The 22,993-nt window shown below is 40.3% G+C and overlaps 2 protein-coding genes across 9 annotated transcripts in view; one reads left to right on the forward strand and one right to left on the reverse strand.

Annotated features, from left to right (window-relative positions):
* camkk1a (calcium/calmodulin-dependent protein kinase kinase 1, alpha a) overlaps window positions 1-6,586 on the forward strand; it is a 78,163-nt gene extending 71,577 nt beyond the window's left edge. For all 6 annotated transcript variants that reach the window (XM_064352208.1, XM_064352207.1, XM_064352210.1 and 3 more), the window contains one exon: window positions 255-6,586. In XM_064352208.1, the coding sequence (XP_064208278.1) occupies window positions 255-327 (73 nt within the window). In that variant the 3' untranslated portion in view covers window positions 328-6,586. The remainder of the gene's footprint in view (window positions 1-254) is intronic.
* Window positions 6,587-7,146: 560 nt separating this feature from the next.
* On the reverse strand, window positions 7,147-22,841 carry p2rx1 (purinergic receptor P2X, ligand-gated ion channel, 1). 3 transcript variants are annotated; one of them, XM_064352215.1, is made up of 13 exons: window positions 22,408-22,841; window positions 17,389-17,533; window positions 14,909-14,980; window positions 14,432-14,489; window positions 13,230-13,317; window positions 12,970-13,050; window positions 12,203-12,344; window positions 11,836-11,981; window positions 11,668-11,758; window positions 11,457-11,522; window positions 11,169-11,264; window positions 10,143-10,199; window positions 7,147-9,882 (listed from the first exon to the last, which is right to left on the reverse strand). In XM_064352215.1, exons 1-13 carry the CDS (start codon window positions 22,611-22,613, stop codon window positions 9,877-9,879), a joined length of 1,254 nt encoding a protein of 417 aa, XP_064208285.1. In that variant the 5' UTR covers window positions 22,614-22,841; the 3' UTR covers window positions 7,147-9,876. The 3 variants fall into 3 exon arrangements, with proteins under 3 accessions (XP_064208285.1, XP_064208286.1, XP_064208284.1); XM_064352216.1 differs by having other exon boundaries at window positions 10,167-10,199; window positions 14,420-14,489; window positions 22,408-22,840; XM_064352214.1 differs by having other exon boundaries at window positions 14,420-14,489; window positions 22,408-22,840.
* Window positions 22,842-22,993: the final 152 nt, after the last annotated feature.

Below are 22,993 nucleotides of genomic sequence, written 5' to 3' on the forward strand. Positions count from 1 at the left end.
ATTAGCAAAGGCTCAGTACAGGTTCTTATCAGCGAAGGCTCAGCACAGGTTGTGATTAGCAAAGGCTCAGCACAGGTTCTTATCAGCGAAGGCTCAGCACAGGTTGTGATTAGCAAAGGCTCAATGCAGGTTCTTATTAGCAAAGGCTCAGCACAGGTTCTTATCAGCAAAGGCTCAGCACAGGTTCTTATCAGCGAAGGCTCAGCGCAGGTTCTGATAAGCTGCCCTGTGTCTGTGTTCTTCTTCCCGTGCAGGAAGGGCAGCAGTGGAGAGGGCAGCAGGGAGGTGGAGCTGGAGGATCTGCACGAGGACGAGCCGTCCGCCTAACTCTGTCCGCGCCCGCCCCTTTAGCACCCCCAACCCCGCCCACTGCCACGCCTCCGACCTCAGCACCCCGCCCAGTCACACCACCCCCCTCCCAACGCAAAAAGAAAAAAGATCTTCTCAAAAAAAACTTTTGTTTTTTTTACCTGGAGAGACTAGAATGACTACTTCTGGCAGTGCAAGGTGACATTTTCTGACGTGGTTTACAGGCATTTTGAGGCTGCTTGTGTGTTTTTTTTAATCGCATTTTATTTTATTTTTTACTGCTTGCATTTTGCAGCACTGGACTGGTTGTGTCTCTGTTCTGTTCTGTGTAGCCTTACACAAGCCCAGCATGCACAGGCAGCTCATAACCACAGACTGCCGGGGTAACACTGTAAATGTCAGAGACGACCTGAGACAGACCACGCACTGACCTGAGCAAAACAACCGACATGCTCTCCGACCGGCAGTCGAGCGTTTGAGGACAGAAGAGTCGTGTCCTTCTTTGGGGAAGGTGTCTGTCAGTCACCACGGAGGCTTGACCTGATCGATCCATCGCATTAATGACCGCCACCAAGCTTGCAGCGATTCGCAGTGACATCAGAGCACGTTTTCCATTAGCTGCCTTTTCATTTTAATTCAATAGGAAGGCTGTCTTTCAACAACCACATTTAGAATTTCCATTTCTATTGGCTTTAAAAAAAAATAGATTCTGTAGATGTTCGAAGGCTGCAGTCACACATCCAGTACTGTTCATCAAGAAACATTGTCTGCCATGCATTGACTGGATTTACATTTGCTCAGAACACAATCTGCACCCTTGTCACTTAAAATGTTTTTGTTTCAGTGAAACAGTCATGTACAGTATGCCAGCTTCTTTATCTCTTTCACGCTATCTCTCATGCCCCCCACCCCAGCACTCCCTCTCATTTTCTTTGACATGCATATTGCGGTAACAGCCATCGGCTGTTTTTGGCTATGATAATTCCGCAGATCAAAATGTACTGTAAATCAAAGAGAACGGCTTTTAAGAACTTTGTCACCAATTCAGGAAATGTGTAACTGTTCCCTTGCAGACTGAATTCTGAACTCTTAAAGGGATTATCTGTCATTCCAGCTAAGTGCTCGTGATTGTATCTTGTGCCAAACTGAAAGCTTGTTGACACCGATAACATATCATTTTCCCATGAAGTACAGATAGAGAAGGCGAGTTTCAACACCGTATCGTGAAAAAGTGTTTGACCCCTTTCGGATTTCCTCTATTATTGCATATTTGTCACACTGAATGGTTTCAGGTCTTTAGACAAAATGTAATATTAATCAAAGAAAAACATAATTTTCTTTTCTAATTATTATTTCAGCCAGGCCTGTTGAATCAAAACCTCACTCATATTGAACCTTACCTATGAGAGTGAAATAATCACCACAGTGTTTCTACAAGCACTTTGGTTTCTGCCTATCTGCTTTCCCATGAATCCTGTTTTTTTTTCCATGAACAAAGTAAGTTACAGAATAGATGAGAAAACAGTTGTTGAAATATGTCAGTCTGGAAAGGGTTACAAAGCCGTTTCTAAGGCTCTGGGACAGCACCGAACCACTGTTAAGAGCCATTGTTTACAAATGGAGAACACTTGGAACAGTGGTGAATCGTCCCAGGAGTGGCCGGCCTGCCAACATTTCTCCAAGGGTACACCAACAACTCATCCAGGAAGTCACAAATGATCCCAGAAGAACATCCAAAGAACTGCAGTCATCTTTACCCTCAGGTATGGTCAGTGTTCATGACTCCACAATAAGAAAGAAATTGGGCAAAAATGGGATTTATGGGAAGGTATCAAGGCGGAAACCACTGCTAACTAAGAGAAAACATCAATACTACTCACATTGGCAAAAAATAGCATCTGAATATGATCCCCAAGTCTTTTGGGTTACTATTTTATGGACAGTTGAGTCAAAACATGGAACTTGTTGGATGGCATGGGTCCAATTATGCCTGGCATAAAACAAATACAGCATTTCACAATAAGAATATCATACAGTACCAACAGTCGTACATGCTGGTGGTAGTGTGATGGTGTGGGCATGCTTTGCTGCCGCAGGACCTGGACGACCATTACTGAAGGAAGCATGAATTCTGCTCTATACCACAGAAAATGTCCAGTCATCTGTCCGTGAGCTGGAGTTAAAGCGTAATTGGGTTAGCCAGCAAGACAGCGATCCAAAACACAAAAGCAAGTCCATATCTGAATGGCTGAAAAGAAACAACATTTAAGTTTTGTAGTGGCAAAATCCTGACTTGAACCCAATAAAGATGCTGTGGCAGGACCTGAAACTAACAGTTCGTGCTTGAAAACCTTCCAGTTTGTCTGAATTAAAGCAGTTCTGCAGAGAAGAGTGGGCTGAAATTCCTCCACAGCAATGTAAATGACTGATACTGAATTATAAGAAGCATTTGGTTGCAGTTGTTGCAGCCAATGGTGGTGCAACTAGTTATTCAGTTTAAGGGGGCATTTATTTTTTCACCTGGGTGATATGGGTGTTTGATAACTTTTTTCATGAATAATTAAAAAATGTGTTTTGTGTTTACTCAGGTTCACTTTACCTAATATAACATTTTATTTAAAGATCTGAAACCACAAAGTGTGGCAAACATGCAATAACACTGGAAATCTGGAAGGGGGCTAATACTTTTTCATGTCACTATTATTATCAAGAACTGGCTGAACAGATATGTCCTGGGATTGGATTAGCAGTACCGTCTGGATTCCAGACATGGAATGGTTTACAATACCCTTCATTCATTTTAAATATGATTTATTACCCCCTAAATGCATGTACTTATTTTGTACAAAACACTCAAATGAAGATAATAAGGATTACTTTGAGCACTTTGGAAATGGTTAGTAAAGAGTCCAACTGCAAGGACGGTCACATTTTTGGGGCGGTTATTTCTGGAATTTTTGGTTCTTTAGGACCTGAGACACTTTCTGTTTTCTAGTAATCTTGTATAAAGTTACTTTACAGTCCTTTGTATATGAGTAAGATCTGAAAGTTCCAATTTAAGAGCAATTTTATGCCAAAGAGAGGAACAGTGTATTGCTGGCCATTATAATGTGTGTTGTACAGATATTCTGTTGGAATATAGGGTTTTTTTCACACAATTCAATTCTTAATCTGTCCTGTTTTTTATCATTAAGAATGGTGCGAGTTTTAAGAGGGAAACAATATGTGATGTACCTTTTGTACCTGTCCAGTGATGTGAATAAGCTGTTGTCCCTTGTGAAATTCCATTTGTGTTTATTGTGTCTTTTTATCCTGACGATTTACTTAATGTTCTTTATTGTGTTTTTCTTTTTTGTACTGCCCATTGTATGTTTTTTTTAAGCGTCATGAAAAAAAAAACTCCTGGGAAGGGTTTGATTAGCTGTAGCAAGCATTCGTGAATCTGCCTGAAACAAATCCAAAACGCATGCATCCCGCTGCTATAATTTGTGCACTGTTTGGTGCGCACTCTTGAGTGTACTCCGGAAAGCCATGACCAAGGGTGTGAGTGAAGTGACAGCATTGGACATGTGAGATTGGAAATGCACTTTAGCATCGCAATTCAGCAAGTAACAAAGTAACCTAGCTTTATGTTTAAAAAAGTAAATACCAATATTACACCTGTACGTGAAGCTTACTTTGATACACAATGATAGGCAGTTAACAACCTAGAGTACTAACTGGTTATTTTAACCGACTTTGTATTTCAGTGCACTTCACCTGACTGGTTGAGCATGCAGGCTTGTTTGCATGGTTAATATTTAAATTGTATTTAAGATTGTGAATACCTATTTATATGCACTTTGTAGCATACTGTAAAAGCATTTGTTTTGGAGCATATTAGCCAAGGTACAGTATGTGCTTGGTATGGCCAACTAGACTCCTTCCTTCAGGGTCCTTCCTTGACACTTGGCATTACTTGAACCGAAGAATGTCATTTCAAGCTTCAGTTAGGTGCGTGTAGGGCCATCAACACAATGAGATAACTGGCCATGATACATCATGTGTTTGTCATTGTTGGAAATTTATCCATCAGGGCTAAGTCATCAATGAAGAACAAACAAAAAAAATGCAAGTGATTTAGTCAGGACACCATCAAGTGAATGAATATCCTGAAAAGTTTTAAGAATCTAATATCAACGTCTATGGTGTGTCTGCCATACACATTCGTTGTACATATTTGTCAGAAGTGCAATATTTTATCTGTTTGTCTTTATGTGTTGTTCTATGCACATGTACGTGTTCCCTAGTCCCCTGAGTCTCTCTGGCCTACTGTGTTCATGTGATGCTTATATCAGGTGCATGCTGGTTCCAGTGGCATTCATAGTCCTACACCCTATAATGAGTTTGCACACCCCCCCCCCCCCCCACCCACCCACACACACTGTTCACTTCAGCATCCCAATGTACTCTTGTCTTCTAATGTAAAATAACATTCCAGAAGGTCACCATCTTGGCATATGACTTTGGTTTGAGATGGTGTTTCATTATAATTATTTTATTTTATATAATATATATACATTTGGTGGCCTCCACTTATATTCATATCCTTATAACATTGCAATGAAAAATTTAAATACATAGCATAAGTAAAGAAAATGTGCAATCAGTTGGTTGTATAAATAAATTAAAATATGGCAAAAGTTGATGTTGCCATGGCACATGTTTTACAAATACTGTTTTACATGCTTTGTTTACTCACACCTACTGAAATCGGTATTTTGTTCATGTTCATTTAGCATTTGGGCTGGGTTTATAAACTTGAACCATCGAGAGTTTTGACCATGGCTTCTGCTCGAATTTCACCTGATTCTTTGGATCTCTTTGTTTTGATCCTGTGATGTTCTTTCTTTTTGAAGTCTGCAGGTGGCGCCATTGATTTTTGTCTCCCATCAAACACTCCCTTGTAGGCTTTGATGTGAGCCCTGGGTCATTAGCATGCTGGAATGCAAATTGAGCTTGAGTTTCTTAGATGGGGTTACTAAGGGTCTTGTTTGATTTACATGTGTGTGTGTGTGTGTGTGTGTGTGTGTGTGCTGTTGCGTGTGTGTGTGCGCGTGTGAGTTGAGATCCATTTGCATTTGTCGCATGTGTTCAAAGATGCAGAAACCAGAACATATCAATCTGCCCAAAATCAAGTAAATGAGCCTCTGTATTTTCCAAGTGATGATTATTTCAAAATACAAGCTTCTGATCACTAATCACTTAATGTGATTTAGATGCATTTCGAGTCATTTGAGCTTCTACTTCATAAAAACTCATGTGGCTTGGTGGAAATAGTATTGGTCATAATGGTTTGAAATTTTCAATCGTGATGATGCAATTTCCCAACCTCTTATCTCTATCATTGCCATTGGTTTTGATTAAATTTTCCCCCTACAGAATTTTTTTCACGGCATATCTCATTTTAAAAGATCTTCCTGGAATGGAAATTATTATCCCAGGAATTTGTGGTACAGTGGAAATGTGGTTCAGGTGAAATTTTGAAATTTTCAGTATTAAATTTTGAATTAAATCGAAGCAATGAATTCTGCGATTGCATTGATTTTTTGTTTGATATTTGCAGGCTGGGTCCTGTAAGGTTCTAGAAGCTTCAATTTATTCCAAACAATGAAACATAATATAGGTTTTGCATTTAAAGGTAGCAACAGTGAGATGAATGAATTTAATCACAGTTTAAAAAAATATTTGTAAAACATGTTGCTCTGTGTAGTAATATGTGCAAAAGGGGTGCACAATTTCCATATATACTTGCAAAATTGTTGACTGGACATTTCAAGTCAGTCTTGTCTTGATTCATCTTATTTAGTAGTTTATTAAGGTAATGAATAAAATTGGAGGACTCATTTTTTATGGGGTATCAGGCAGCGAAAGAGTCAATCCTCAAAATCTTTTTTGTCATTTGCAAAAAAATTCAGAGGGCTATGAAAAGGTGGTGTGTAAATAGATGAGGACATTGTAATCTTAGCATCGCTGTTGTGTGTTCTACTTAACTGCCCTTTGTGTGTTTGAGGTGTCCGTTGTTGCGGTATGTTTTCAATGGATATATGTGTTGCACTGCGTTACTATGAATGTACCTGTAGGTTGTCGAGTTCCACAAAGCATGGCACATCTGTACTGAAATGCAACCGTTACAATGTAAATATGTACTAATAATAAGAGGCTATTTTTTGCATGCTTTTCTACACTAGACATAATCGAAGACAATAAATAAAAGTCACAAGAGTTATGTCTCTGACCGAAGTGTTTATCTTATGCTTTCTTTCAAAATGTTGAACAGAGTCAGTCAGATATCTTCTCCAGGGTCTTCCAGTTATTGTAATATTTGAACAGAGGCTTTCCCCTCCCCATGCACACACACCTAACACATTGTGCTCATGCACTGAAAACAATGAGATTTGTTGGGAGTATATATACATTTGGAGGAACATTTACCAGAAAAGCAAGTGTTTGAAGTTTTTTTTTTTTTTGTACAATCTGACAGTGTTGGACAAAGAGAAATGATTTAAGAAGATCAACTAAACCAGTGCACAAATTCCAAACGAGAAACAAGCTGTTTGGCTTGCTCAGTGAGAACAAATGTGAATTATGTGTACTGGTTTAAGTGCATGTCATTATCACAGCTAGTGCTTTAAATGTACCTATGTAGATTTCTACTGTGAGGATATTAATGCATGAATTCTATGGCTCCCAGATTTGAGTCCAGTAGTCCACTGTGACAATGACAATAAACTTGTCAGGGTTCGAGGGGTTAGGACCCAAGTGCAGAGTAAAAGAAAACACACAAAGCTCAAAAGGTAATTTTAAAACAAAGACTTCACTTATAACAAGAGACAAAACCAGGGCAACAAAATGAGGCCACGAAAGGCAAAACCAAAAAAACTCAAATCCTAGTAACAGGTAACAAGCAGAGGAACAAAACGCTTAAAAAACTCAGAATGAAGAAACAAATGACGAGGGCAGACACAGTACGGGCAGAAACACAAGCAGGAATGCGGGCAGAAACACAAGGAACCAGCACCCGAGTCAGGCAAACCAAGAACTTAAATAGACAGGGGCTAACAAGACACAGGAGAACATAATGCACAATTAACACAGAAGTGAGGGATGACGAGAGGCAGGTGGGAACAATGATTAAATAACGAGACAGAAAATAATTGAATAATGAGACATACACAGTCAGACCAAACTAAGGGACGTGAGACAGGACAAAAACTACGGGGAGGCGGGGACAGGCAGGAACAGAGAAGGCACAACCCTGACAAAACTAGTACACGCTATGAAATATGAAAAGTATATTTACAGTGCCCACCAAAAGTATGCTAACGGTAGAGTGAAATTTTATCTTTTTCTGATATACTTAACTCTTGCTTCTTCCTCATATTATGTATGTATGCAGTCCATGTGCACAGGGTCAAAAATGACCCTCCCTCGCTAACCCCTCTGAGTTGAAACCTCTTCATTGAATTTTAAACTCTGTCATGTAGAAAAAGCCTGTGACTCATCAAAAAATTGGTGAATAACTGTTCCTACTTCTTCAGCCCGCACATCATAATAGATTTTTTTGCTGTAATATTTATGTGTGGTGCTTAACTTTGATTATGATTTCTCATGTCATAACTTTCTAAATTTTCCCATTGACGAATGATTTGGATGCCAGTGTGGCAGTGGCAGTGTGTTCGGGGTCATTGTCTTGCTGTAGGATGAAGCAGGCCGGTGAGGTTGGAGGAATTGCCTTGTACTTAACCAGACAAAAGGTGAGTGAGGCTGTTCCTGAAGCAGCCACACAGGCCAAAGTCATGAGCTTGGGTGCATCCCATTACTTTTCACTCCTCACCTCTTTTCTTCCACCCCCCAGCTACCACTGGCCTCCTCCCCAGAAGTATGTGGAGGAAAGGAGGGGAGGAGACCAGTGGAGGACAGGAGAGAACAAGGAGGCGTGAAGAAAATCGGGATAGCTGATTTTCTTCATGGTCTTCATCATCAAAGCCAACTGACTATTGATGAAATAGTTCTATCACAAGCCTTATAAACAGTCACATAGCCAATCATAGATTTCACACGTGGTCGTCCAATTGAAAGCTGCAAAATAGCTTGTACGTTTCAAGTAGCCTACAAGTAGATGCATGTACAGTAGGCTGTACAAACACCTGGCATTGTGGTTCGCGTCGAAACACTAGTTGACGTGTAATCAGCAACATTAGATCAAAATAAACATCTCACAGTATATGCAAATGTAACAATGTACTGTAATTTCAGAATCTTGATTTGCCCAATGTCTGAACGTACAGAGTCATATGTTTAGTCATGTTCATTTAAGCAACATGCATACAAGCAAATAAAAAAATTTGCTTCTCCGTCTTAAATTGCCGAATTTGTCTGTTGGATTAAAACCACAAAACTGACATTTTGTTATCCTTTGTAGACAATCTAACCTTTGGGTAGAATGCTATGCGTGATAATAATAATCGACTGAACCACACAGAAACTTGGCTAAATATCTTGCATAATTGGGGAAATTCAAGTTCTCTGCCATCACTGTTTTTTGATTCTCTGAATCTCGGTGGGCATGAGCACGGTGATGTCACCTAGACTTCAGTGGGAGGAGACAAGGAGCTGAGTTTGAAGCCGCTTCACTCTTTTCCTGCAATACTGGGATACTGGAGGGAGGTAGGACACATAGATCGGTTTCTGAGAAGATGACATGGTATTTCAGGAAAGGAGGATACATTTTTTGAGAATTAGGATACACCCACTACCTCCTTCATATTTCACACCTCCTTTCCTCCAGCACAGAACAAACTCTAATCTGGCCTTTCGATTCTTGCTGCTGATGAGAGGTTTGCAACTTGCAGTGCAGCCTCTATAATTCTGCTCTCAAAGTCTTTTGCGTACGGTGGCCTGCAGCTGCCACTTTCCAAACTGCTTTACTTGATATACTCAGTTTCTGTGCTATCTTTCTTAATGTATTCTTCTGTCCTCTCAGGTTACAGATCAGTTGTTTTTCAGCCATAGTTGGTCCTCCGGCTGTCTTGATGGTGTAACATTCTGACTCCAAATGTCTCCACAGATGAAAACAAAGGTCTCAGCCAAGACTAGACACGCACTGCTCTTTTACGTGTGAACAATCCATGCAAATGAAAACACCTGAGCGACAGTTAACACCAGTTAGTCATCCGTTAACTTTAGCACAGCTGAAAAATTGGAGTGACTCAACACAAACGAAAAGTTGTTTTTGTGGTAAAACATACACACATAAATACCATGATATAAAAGCTGATTGTCTGTACTTTTGTCTCATATTCATCTTCTCATCTCAAATCCAAATCGTAAGTATATAGCAAAAATAACTAATTTCACTCTAGCGCTGCCATACTTTTGGAGGGCACAGTATATTAATGTTTTTTTCCATGTGGCAAATTCCATCGCTGCCTTGCTGCCCCCTCTTGAGTGTCCAGTGCTAAATCTATCAGTGCACAGCCAAAGGCCCAGAGCAGCAAGGCTCCGCTCTTCTTCCTTCATTCCTGTTCATCTCTGGGAAAAGAGGACAAAACATGGTCACCCTCTGAAATCCCAATACCACCATCAGCTACTGCCTGCGAAGGGAGGTAAGTCACTATATAATTTTGGAGGCTGGATGTGTGCTGATGGGAATAGGTTCTCCCAACCCCTTCTCCAAACCATAAAAGTCTCAAAAACTCTCTAATCACTCGCTCCATGGGTTTTTTGATTCAAAATCTACAAAACAGCTCTTTAAAAAACCACTCATTTGGCATAGCTATATAAATAATTACCACAACAATGGGAAACGTCGCTACCTCATCTGATTCCTTGTCTGTTATGACCGGCGCCTGGGGAGGGAGAGAAACGGAAAACCAGGATTATTTCATGTTAAGTCCGTCTGTCAAACAAAGGTTCTTGGTTCTTGGTTTGAGAATAATACTTCCACAAGGCATTTCATGTAGGCATTTAAAACAAATCTGTCGCTCTTATTTTCATAGAAGGAGTGTCTGAGTAGGAGGGTGACAGGTTAAGATTTGCCCTCAGATTTTCTTTTCTATGGAAAATGAACGAAAAACAAGTTCTATCAGAGCAAAGTCTCTATTGCCATAGCAACCACTGCCAGGAGGGCTGAGGACTGGTTCAGTAGCATGCTTTTTTGTCATATGTACCTGCACACTCAAAAACTGTTATATGCAAATGGAATATACATACACATATGATACTCAGGGGGGAATGGGAAGATGAGAATTAAGAAATAAGACATGCAAAAAGCCTTCCAAGGTTGTTCTAGCAGAGCATTGTTCTGAAGTTCAGCTTTATTTTCATTCGATTTGATGACATCGTTTGAGAGTGCAAGATCTTGGATTTGCACGTAAGTAGAAAAAGGAAAGCCATTTGACACAGAGGAACTGGCCAGTCTCTGCTCCCTCCTCATGCGCACTGCGCTAACAGCACTCTAGGAGCCTGTACTTCATGTTCAGAAATAACAGAGCTGGTCTGCCTCTCACAGGAAAGGCAGTTTTCTTTTGAATCTTTATTTCAGATTTTTAAGCACAATAGAGGCCAATCTGTTCAAGAATAATAAGTCAAAGCACAAAGTCATTGTTAAGTGCGAATGAAAAGCGTTTCCAGGCAGTGGGTTGTGCCTCCACCTCAAACATCCACTGACGTGTCTCTGCTGCTCTCTTGTGGTTGAAGAAATAGTGTTCATTGTATTTATAATGTCAACATAGCGCAATGACGTAAGGGCAATTTTTAGAATGTGAAAGTGCAGACAATGTCTGAATTTCTGAATTCTAATTTTAGCAGCAACGCACCTGTTCCTGGATGGTAGTGTTCTTGAATTTCATGTTCTTATAGAAGTCTCTCTTGGGCAGTATATATAGAAGCACCAGATCACATACTACAGTTGCCTGTAAAAGAAATTACATTCACGTGTATAAAATACAATATATTAGAAATATCAGAAATTAATATAGCAAAATTGTAATGTGACTGAAATGATTCAATAATTGAAAAAAAAAAAAATATATATATATATATATATATATATGTCTGATTTAAATGTTTAAATGTTTAAATTATGAAATCACTCTGAAACTTACCACTCCAAAAATTCCCACACCTGACCCAATGGCTGTTAGTGTTGGAATGATGTCAAATTTTCTTGCCTGAGACAAAACATTCAGTCAATGTATTTTCTTTAGGAGCTAATTATCTTGGGCTACAGGTCTTAAAATTGATATACAATAAATAGGTGAACACCCAGACTCCCAGACACTTGGTCTTGGACTTGCACTAAACATAAGAGCTTACCAGTCCTCGAACCAAAATGTCTATCCGGATTCCAAATACTTTGGTGAGAGTCCTTTTTTCAACATTGCCGTCCATGTAATATTTTGCTTTCCTGAGAACAGTAAGAAATATGGTCACAAGCCATTGGAAGGAACAGAGGAACGGTGTGAACTCAGTCGTGTACTCTACCTGAAGTTATAGCCCATGGAGGCTTGCATGTCTTCCGGACCTTTCCCGGTCGCATACAGTCCATGGAAGCTATAAACTGGCTTACAGTGTTTCACGTCCCAGTCAAGATCACAGGTCCAGTCAACGAGAATCCCAACGGCTCCACCCTACCAGACAAGATGAGTACGGAGACCTTATCATGTTTCGTATTTCTACAGTTCATAGTTTTGTAATTTTTTTTGTAGTTTGACCCAAACGCTCAATACAGTCACAACATTCAACAATCTCATCATCACAAAATCCCCCCCCCCCAATCCCCGTTAAGGCAGGTGGAAAAATGGTGGGCCAAAAAGACAAGTAATGAGGATCTGGCTCATGAAAGGACTACCTCAGGCGCTATCTGAGCAAAGCTGAATCCCGACATCGTCACAATGTCTCCCAGTCTGAATATGGGACACAGAGGGTCACTGGTCTGGTTGTAGATGCACGTGTTGATGTAATTTTTGTCCACGCCTTCCACCAGATTGCTTCTGAAAAACCAGAGGAGGAGAACTCATGAGAAGAGGTGGCTGTGTCCGATGTCTCCTGCTCACACGAAGAACGCTCATCTCTAAGACAAGACAAGGCCAGAGTTCTGCAGAAAGCACAGCCTCAAACTAATCTTCTGTTGCATTTCTATCTTGGCGATTGAGACCTTTTTCAACAGCCCCATTAAATGTGCAGAGCAAAATTATCCAGCGACTGTGTTTGTTGTATAGCAAAACTAGAGAGGTGAAAAATTGCCTAACCGCAACACCTATAATGTGCAGATCACCATGAAAACTGCAATGATTTGATGATTGAGTGGAGACATATGCATGTGTTGTGAGCGTGCACAATGTTCCATTGTTGAAAGTAAAAAAATGAATGTGTGAAATACCATTCATGCACGCACGCACGTACACACACAAACACACACACACCAGTGCACATCAAACAAACAGATAGTTACGCATCTTCTCATATCATTCTCTTTGGTCTGAGTATACACGTTCTAAGGCGTATCTATGCATTTAATTCTTTTGCTTTCTTTGGAAGGCAACTGGCACTCAGACCCCTGCCACACCTGTTCACAGAAAAGCATTTCAGACAGGTTGTCAACCTGTAGTCACTTACCGTACAACCTCAAATTCTGGAAAGGTGATTGAGTTTTTGATGAACAACGTGAAATTCTCTGCTGCCATCAAACGAGGTGGACTGAGCAGAAAATCCAAGCATGTTAATGAAAGCAACTTTCACAAACACACACCACACAACAAACCAACATGTCGCAATTTGATAGAGGTTAAAACGCATTGAGACAATAAGATTTTTTTTGCATAAATTACCATGATAATTTCATAATTTTTTGCATAAATTACCATGATATAACTTACGCTGGAATTTTAGTGTCATCTTCAACAGGACACCAGGAAAAGACTTCACAAGTTTCGGTCTCTCGCACACATTTTCCGGTCATCAGCCCTGCAGAGATAAAGGAGTATTGAAAAGGATCCGCCTGTCATATGATGGAGAAATCCTGTAAATTTGTCCACAATCTTACCAGTCAACACCTTAGTCAACAGCATCTTAACAATCCAAACTCATTTCCTGCATGTGTGTGGGTGTGTGTGTGAGAGAGAGAGAGAGAAAAAGGAGAGAGAGTGAGAGAGTGCATGTATGTTCTGTGTGTACGCTTTGGCAATATGTACAAATGTATTTCATGCCAATAAAGCATTTTGAATTTGAATTTGAGAGAGAGAGAGAGAGAGTCTTAAATGCAATATTTTTCTGGTAACCTCTGAAGATGAATATGATAAAATAGAAGAAAACAGAAAATGTCACAAACAATTTTTCCACAAATGCAAAGATTTGCTTGCTGTTCTTCAGCAGTCATTGGTTGATCCCTCCTGTGGATTTTTTATAGTATAGGAAGCGAGCGAATTGCAAAGTGTAAATTGCACGTAGAAGTCCCTCGTAAACATAACTGTTATAATACAAACAAAGCCAACTTGTTCAACAGACAAGCCTTTTATAGACTCTTTATGAAAACAGATACATGAAAGAGCATCATAAAACAAGGGCAGCCTGCAACAGCCTTTTGATCTTGCTTATGCAATTGTCCATACAAATTTTTCATTTCCTGTCGTTTCGCAAATGCCGCGCAAATGAGTTGAAGTCAGACACTAATGTGAAAACACCATCTTACGGCCATGAGCAAGGAATTGGCTGATCTTCGCAGTCGTTTTACAGATGAAAGACTGAAGAAAAAAAGTCTTTGCAGTCCCAAGCTGAGCCAAATATCCTGACAAATATTCGCTAATGTTGCGCAAGTGACACGGAGCAGATTTTACAGAGGCCGGCGTCCTCTGCAATACATCAAAAGGCAGTAAACATTTACAGTCTTTCTCGGGGCTTCTGTATTTGGTTTTTGTTATGTGCTCAAGTTCACACAGCATTTTGTACAAAAGCTAATATCAGCCGTGAAGCTAAAACCATGCAGGCATCAGTTGGTATTTCTGTATGTGGCCGAGCTCTTTTGATCTCATGGCATTGCATGCAGACTGAGAAAGTGTTGTGCATTTACCATGTCCCGTACGTTTATATTCTCCTTCTTTGCAGTCCTCGTCAGATTTGCAGGTGTATTTCCCTTGAAGCTGAAAGACATAACAGGCTCTAATGAGGCGTCAGTGCACAAGGGTAAGGGTGATGCTGAAAAAAAGTACTGAGATTCTGTGTGTGTGTGTGTGTGTGTGTGTGTGTGTGTGTGTGTGTGTGTGTGTATTAGCAATTTATTTCCCCCTTGACTATGTCTCAGCATACCTGTATGAAAATACAATTATTTTTCTCCAATAGTTTTTTCACTTCATGTTGCACATTCATCGCCCTCTCATTGGATAGGAAACAAAATGGAAAACTGTTCTTGTCTGGAAACAATGTGATGCTAAACTCTCATCAAAGCTGGACATCAAAAAATAAGATAGATGTTGTGCCGTTTTGTCGTGTATAAGGTACACAGATCGTATGACCCTGGAGACTCCAATCACCGACCTGCGTCCCTAATAAACCTACTTACCTCTGGGCATTTATCCTGCTTCTGTCCCAAGGTCACAATGTAATTTGTCATCACCACAAAAGAACCGTCCCCCTAAGAGAGAAAAAGTAGAAGACATCCACTACATGGCCAAAATATGAGGACACACGAACATCACACGCATATGTGCTTGTTGAACATCTCATTCAAAAATTATGGGCATTAATATAGAGTCTACCGCTTCACGGCTGAGCTGTTGCTCCTAGACATTTACACTTCACAATAACAGCATTTTACCAAGGCAGCTCTAGTAGGGAAGAAGTTTGTGAAACTGACTTGTTGCAAAGTTGGCATCCTACTTTCTACTGCCAATCCTACTTTCTACTACCAATGTTTATCTATGGAGATTGTATGGCTGTATGCTTGATTTTATGCAACTGTTAGCAATGGGTGTGGCTGAAGTAGCCAAACCCACTAATTAGAAGGGGTGTCCACATACTTTTGGAAATGTAGTCCATATTATATATAGTAACAATGATAAATGGCACCACTTACAGAGCAGTAAGCTGTTAGTGAGTATTAAGCCTCACCCCTGACATTTGGTGTGTTGTGTTACCTTCTGGTATATTTGGGGGCCTACGGAATGCAAATATTAAAATTTGTTTGTTGCAGATGTAAGCCTCGATAGGAACCTGTGGTTCAGCCTCTCAACATTCCTTATGTTTGGTAGAGGTAGTGAAATCAGATGCAAATGAGCCGATACAAATGAGCCGTCTGCCAGTGAGTAGAATATGCCCATAATGAAACATTACTTCACTGTGACTACTCTGCCATTATCAGCTGTATCTCCACCCAAACTCAAGGCTTATGTGCTTATGTGTCTTATTGCAGCTTAAATTCTAGAATTTCGTGAAAACATGTTGAGTGAGATATCACTTGCCTTTCTTTGAAGATTTGGGTTTCCATCTCATTATAGGAAATTATGTGTGATTATAGGATTATGTGAACCCCCCCCCCCCCCAAAAAAAAATAAAGTAATATCCACAAGCACACAGTCAGACAAAAAACATGACAGTGCTAAAAATGGGAAGAAGGAAGATGTTGGAACATGTATCGTGGACATGCAAAGCTTCAGCACACACTGAATTGAGGATGTTTTTTTTTTTTAAATTGCGGTTCAACATGCACAGAAATTCTGGGATTCACAGCAAGGCCAGGGTAAGTGGCATTTTAAACATGAAAAAATGCAATGAAATCAGTGTAACACATGCAATCTTTTTTTACTCCAGCGCACATGAAAGTAATGGCACAAAACTTCAATCAGACGTGAAGGTTTCGGTTGCTGCTGGCAGGCATGCTCCCAGGGTGAATTACAGCACAATAGGTTTTTCCATATAGGGCTGAGACTCCCTCTGACCTTAACATTCTATTCAGGCACAAAGGCCTTTGAAGCAGGCCTTTTTCCACTTCATGATTTGTGTGAAAAAATCCAGTTTGGGCATGGGTATGTTACTGCCGAGAAAATGTATTTGAAGTCACCCAGCAAAGACGAGTTTCCTTAAAACAATGGTGTGAGCAGGTGTGTTTGGGCAAACATCAATCTCATCCCATAAAGTCTCTGGGGTAGGGAGGGTGCATTATGGGACAGGGAATTTCAGCAACCTGGAGCCACGCCTACTGGTTAAGCAGGTGCACTCACCTGGGATGCATTATCTAATCACCCTGAGGGTTTATAAGTGTGCTTCTTTATTTGCACTTGGAGAGTATGGACTGCACATGAGAGATGAAATACATTCATGAAATGCCACACAATGGCTTAAAAGTGTTCTTTTGTTTTACTTTGTTTGGTTTTTTCCCCTTCCTTTTTTGTATTATTATTTTGAGCCTGAATCATAAGGAAGGAAGGTGAAGTTTTTTGCTACCTGTCTCCTTGATTGCTGGTCTCAAAATGATAAACATACCAGAACAACCGTATCTCTTTTTCCAAGCACCAGATTCACAAAGTGGGATTAATAAATTAGCTGGATAACTGCGCTGATTAAAACCCGGAACCCTTCCAAATCTGGAACACGGACTGAAGTAAAAAGGGCTGTTCCGGGTTTTACTCGGCGCAGTTATCCAGCTAACCCTGCTTCCTGAAATACCCCCCGGATACTTCGTCCCTCCCAGCATTGTGTCACAACTTCTGACAGTCCCTAACATTGCACCCTTAATGCTTACTTCTTTTTTTTGTAAGAAAAAAGTTTACACATATTAATACATCACTCAGATTGTAACTTAATTCTTGCATATCAGTCAAACTAGTTCAGCAAAAACATACCACACCTTAAACCTTGATATCACATCCATGTGTACAAAAGATCTGTGTGGCCTCGCCAGTGTCAACACTGCTCAACATATTTGCTTCTCTCGCAAACAGGGACCTCCGGGTTTGTTTCGGCTCAACGTCTTGTCTGCGGTTTCACGCACGAATGAAGACGTATTTGTAGACGTGACGTATTCTCATTATTTGACTTGCTCACCTGTTCTGGGAAGACGTAGTCACTCATGTCCCACACCTGCTCCTTGCCGTCCACCTGAGTGTACCCCACGCCTTTCACCTTGGTGAAGACCGAGCTGATGGCCGTGTCCGTGATCTGGTAACCCTTTTCATAGATGAACACCCACCTGCAGAGCAGAGACAGTCAGCCTCATATCCCTATCACATCCCCTGCAGACCAGAGACACCCAGGCTCACATCCCCATCACATCCCCTGCAGACCAGAGACACTCAGCCTCACATCCCTATCACATCCCCTGCAGACCAGAGACACTCAGCCTCACATCCCCATCACATCACCTGCAGACCAGAGACACTCAGCTTCACATCCCTATCACATCCACCTGCAGGCCAGAGACACTCAGCCTCACATCCCCATCACATCACCTGCAGATGACGCTGCACAAACAGCATCACAATTTTACTCGTCTGAAGTATTACACACAGACACAGAGTACCGTATCCAGACTTTCATCCATGAATTGCATAAAATGCATATTTCAAAGTATTTGACATCCACACAGCCTCCAAAATACACACGCACTCCCACACACATATTTGCATATTTGAATAATACAATGCATTTGCCATAAAATGATAAAATGCTGAAAACAAAAGCAACATATAGTAAGATAGTAACTATTATTCTCTCCAGGTATGCCAGGGAATGTAATAGTGACAATGGTATTTGACGTTTTAAGGTTTAAAATATGGGTAGCATAACACACAAATTGTCTCTTTCAGATTTCTTTCACACAAGAGTCATGCGGTACACGAAAGCAGATGAGCATTTTCAGACTGACACCACATCACTTATCTGTGTCTGAGCAATCTTTTTGTTTGCAGATGCACACATTTTATCATCGGGGCATCAGCTTGCAGGTGGGAGTCCAAGCTGTTGGTGAGGTCACACCGTCACAGTGTGCGCCATGCACTTGAGAGGCAGGTTCATTTATGAGGGGTGTAATTACAAAATAAAGCAAGGACAACCTGGAAGCGTGTCACTGAGCCGGATGCATTCAGTCAGCTGGCCCTGATACGCATAGCTGCTCTCATGCAGGGCCATCGCTGGCCTCCATCACAGCAGAGGAGGGGTTATTGTACGCGCTCACCGACCTGTGGGCGGTGAGCGTTTGGCAAATGCGCTTATCTAGAGTGACTTACAATGAAAAAAAACATGCACACAAATTGGGGGTAACAGCAACAGTAACCTTAGAGATGGGTGGTAAATACTCAGACCACAAACGTGAAAACCTAGGACTGTCCGTAAACTAATTAGGCCTGTTAGGGAAAAATACATGAGTATTACACACTAGCGGGACAAAGGGGTCAGTAAAATAATCGCAATTCAAAAAAATCTACAACACACAAGTGACAAGAAAACTTGTTTCCTCATGCTTGTAAGTCACGTGCTTGTACGTGCTTGTTTGCTCACAGCAACCGAATCCATTCAAGCATGTCTGGTCATTGAAGCTGCTCTCCTTTGTGTTATTGTTATCTACTGATAAAATGAGACTTTGAACTGTGCTACTATGAACACTTTTTGATGTTAAGTTTGTGAGGAAAATCTATCTACAAGAGAAATGTGTCATCTGGGGCAATCACAGTCGATGATGAATAATTCTGCTGTACTCTAATAGTTCTGCACCGAAGGCCCAGGGTTCAAGAGACTTGCACAGTCATGTTTCAAAATCGCCTTATCGCCTCATATATTCTGTGGTTGAGCGATTTTTGATATGATCTGTCAAAAAATGGCAACACCCTGATCATCAGAGTCCCTGACAGACACGCAATGTAATCTAATGCAACAACATGTCACAGCGAACGGTAGTATTCCCAGACAACTGGTGGAATTATGTCCTCTGTCACTGTGCACAGTAAAAAGTAGTAAAAAAAACAATCCAAACAAATTCATGAATCACACTGAAAAGAATTTAAAACCAAATAACACATTCTATTTTTAGAAAAATTGAGATGCGACCTGTTATATTTTTGTAACAATAAAACTAAGGCCAGTGAAATAAAGTCCCAAACATTCTTGGTACATTCAAAAAATGGTTTCCATACCATTCATTTTGAAGTATTCCTTGACTTTTCAAACAATTTTTTTTTTAAACCTCAGCAGTCAGATGTGCATGGTCAAAGACAATTATAAGGCAGATTCCTTATGTCTTTTTCAGATAAAAGTGCTACAGTATGTATACTATGAAATAGAGCAAAACTTTATCTAGTCTTAACTAATGTTATCACACATCCAGGGAGTTTTTTTCCCCAACCCCTTTGACCAAATAATACCTCCTCTCTCTCTCATTCCTCTAATCTTGATTGTTGATATGCACTCTGCTCCACTATATTTGCCACACATTGCTGGTTCTCTTCACTGAGCTGTATAGTGGTTTTCGCCATGTGCAAAAAGAAGGCCTTGCCCACACATGTATCATGCCTGGGGAACATGATAATGATGATTTTTTTACTGTAGTAACTTGAACTACATTTTATGTGTAATTGAAATTTTTCAAGCTGAAGTTCTCTTTAGTAAAGAATTGCTAAACAAAACCAAACCAGAGGTTAAGGTGAAACTTTGCGAAAGGAAATGAAAATGGCACAAAGCATATCATATGTTACAATCTCCCATGCAGGGTTTTGAAACCCTCAGCCTGCATTTTAAACTGGACTGAACTAAAAACAGAGATTTATATATGGTCATTTACCCCAAGGGGAAATGACTACCCAGTTATCTCTATGTATGTCTAGCAACAAATATACACTTGTCAGGTATTGCATTGTGGTTCACCTTTGATCATTATCTGTCGTAGCATGTGCCTGTGTGTGTTTGTTTCACATGTTCTTTCTTGTCCTGCTGAGTCAACTACAGCGAGCTCAGCTAGAATTTAAACCTCAGGTTTAAATGCCTACAGCACAAAACCGAATTACAACTGGAAGAGCTAATACTAATTTCAAATATTTTGATAGCCATTCCAATTGTAATACAGTTCAGTTCCAGCTAATCACACTGCAATTGACTCACTGTGTTTCCAAGGAATTGGTTCTGTTTGGGGTGGCTCTAGTTTGGCTGCCAGGGCCATGGGGTTTCTATCATCACCAAAGCAAAATTGCTGACACATTTCTGAGTAATGGACCTCAGATTCAAACTATGCATAAGGTCTTGATCCATTAGATTTTACACCATCACCGATGCAGTATTTATACATAGAATTGGTTTGGACCTTCAGTATATGTGCTCAGTTGGTTTAAATCATATTTGACCCAGAGGCAATTCTATGTCAGTCTAGATGACCATATATCCAAGTAAACTGATATTATGTGGGAGTTCCACAAGGCTTAGTTATCAGGCCTCAACTCTTTATACATGCTCCCCTTAGGCAAAATTATTGGCACGCGTGCTCATTATCATACACATTAGACTGGATTTTAAATGAGTTTGTGTCTTTTTTATGTGCATTTTACTTTTCACTGTGTATTGCCTTTTTATAATTGTTTTTTTTTTTTCAGTTTTCAGTTTTTTTAGTCTTTATTTCTATTATATTTGTTTCTCTATTGTTATTAAAAAAATATGTAAAGCACTTTTGTTTGTAAATTGTTGCATGTAAACTATGTAATTTATTGATTTCTTCCACTTCCTTCCAGTAATCAGCAGGTAGTAATACATATGAAGTTCAATATCTATGAACAATTAATTCTGCTAAGTACTTCTACGAATGTTTGCAAATGGATAGGAGTGCAGTTGTTGTCTTATGTAGTGCATTTGAAGGCATTATTCATGCATGAAAATAACCCCTAACGTGAAGTTGTCATTCAACACTGTCACTTGAATGTGGGCTTTGTTTGCATATCTCAAAGCTGAAAGAAAAAAAAGACCACATCAAACTGAATATGATGCTATGTCAGATTCTACACTGTACATGCAGTAGCAGCACCATCATGTGTACCAAGTACAGTTAAAGCTGTCCGCTGAAACATTTGATTTTGGATAAATTGAAAAACAACACAGGCTAAATAGCATGACGATGAGTAACACAGTTGCAGTAGAAACTCACCAACATCTGTATAAAACCCAAAGTAGCAGGCTAGCGCTATGGTTAAAGAATAGCTTACATTATGTCAGAGTTTTGTATAAAGACGGGGACAAACAAAAGAAAGTCAGAGATATCGGATATTCAGAATGCCCATGTAGTAAACAAAGAAATTGTGGTGGTTTATTGGTCAACCTACAAATAAAGTTTCGAATTTTAGCCTTGCTACAGAACAAGAGCAGCCCTTAAAAAGAGGCTACTGTAGTGTGCATTGGCCCATTTTGGCTGGTCAGAAGCATAACAGGTGAGGAATATATATTTTGGAGGCCACAAAATATGATGCTGAATTTTTATGAAGGCCTATTAAATAGCTTACAGTATTTTTTACACAATTTACACTGTCATTCATTGTTTCAAGAACAACAGGGCCAGATCTGGCTAATAAGATTCCCTGACCAGTGAGTACTGAAGAACAACAGTCAACTAATTCATTACAATCAGTGTTGAGATTCATTGTGGAAATTTACTTTCAATTTAATTGGTTTCCCATATCCTCAGTTACTTAACAGCAGTCATTTTTAATTCTCTTACGGCAAATAATTACTTCTGTTGCCTTTGTACTTCAAAATATTGGCTTCTGTTGCCTCAGCAGAATCCAGATATTTTCGTTATGCCAGATTATCCCAAATTTTAATTGCAAATTACTTGATCCAATTTCTTCTTAAGAACTACAGGTTTAACTGCTTAGGTATGATCTCCTCCACTACAGTTTTTTTTGCCACTTTCAGGGTGTGTCTGCTACCTAAATTCTAACATGCAAAAACTGTGCTTTAGAAACAGTTACGACATCCTCACTGAATTTTCAGCATGCCTTCAGACTTGCTGGAACATGCGCTACAGACCCCTTTCATTGCTCTCCTTGCCGTACCTCTTTAAGCTGTACGAGATTTGGTCGGTCTGGAGCTTACCCGATGATGTAAGCCAGGACCACCAGCTGGATCACTCGGCACACGATTCCCACCCGCTTGCTCTTCACCAGCACCTGACGGGGGGTCTCGTACTCGAATAAGAAGTCCGAGAGGGCATCGGTGAGGATGCTCTTCATCTTGCAGTCCCCGCTGGTCTCCTGGGTCTGATGTGCGCTCAACTTCCTCTTTCTGTCTCCCGCGCTCATTCATGCACACAGATAATGTGGTCTTGCTTCTTCTGTCACGCGGCTGAGATGCTTCGAGGGGAGTGTCAGGTCACTAATTTGCCACCCCTACCTTTTTTTTTCTCTCTCTATCTCTCTCTCTCTCTTTCTCGGTTTCTCTCTCTCTTTAACACGCACACATACACACAGACACAGATATATACACATTCATGTCTCTTCACTAAGGCAGTAGGGTGAGTGTACTGTTGCAATTTTATCTTTGAGGGTGGAGCATTCACCATCTGTCCACTGTAAACTGTGTGTCTTGGAATGTTGTGCTGTTTTCTACCGTTTACTGCACTTCATGAATAGTGTTTGGATTGGCAGTGAGAAGTGAAATTAAAAATGTGCTCTCATCACAG

Source organism: Anguilla rostrata, chromosome 9 (genome assembly GCF_018555375.3).
Source record: "Anguilla rostrata isolate EN2019 chromosome 9, ASM1855537v3, whole genome shotgun sequence".
NCBI lineage: Eukaryota > Metazoa > Chordata > Actinopteri > Anguilliformes > Anguillidae > Anguilla > Anguilla rostrata.

Coding starts and splice junctions, on each gene's coding strand:
- p2rx1 (XM_064352214.1), bottom strand. CDS start 22,613: ATGAGCGCGGGAGACAGAAAGAGGAAGTTGAGCGCACATCAGACCCAG. Junction 12,345..12,969: donor CCAGAATTTGAGGTTGTACG/GTAAGTGACTAC, acceptor CTGGTTTTTCAG/AAGCAATCTGGTGGAAGGCG. Junction 10,200..11,168: donor ACACTACCATCCAGGAACAG/GTGCGTTGCTGC, acceptor CTCCCTCCCCAG/GCGCCGGTCATAACAGACAA.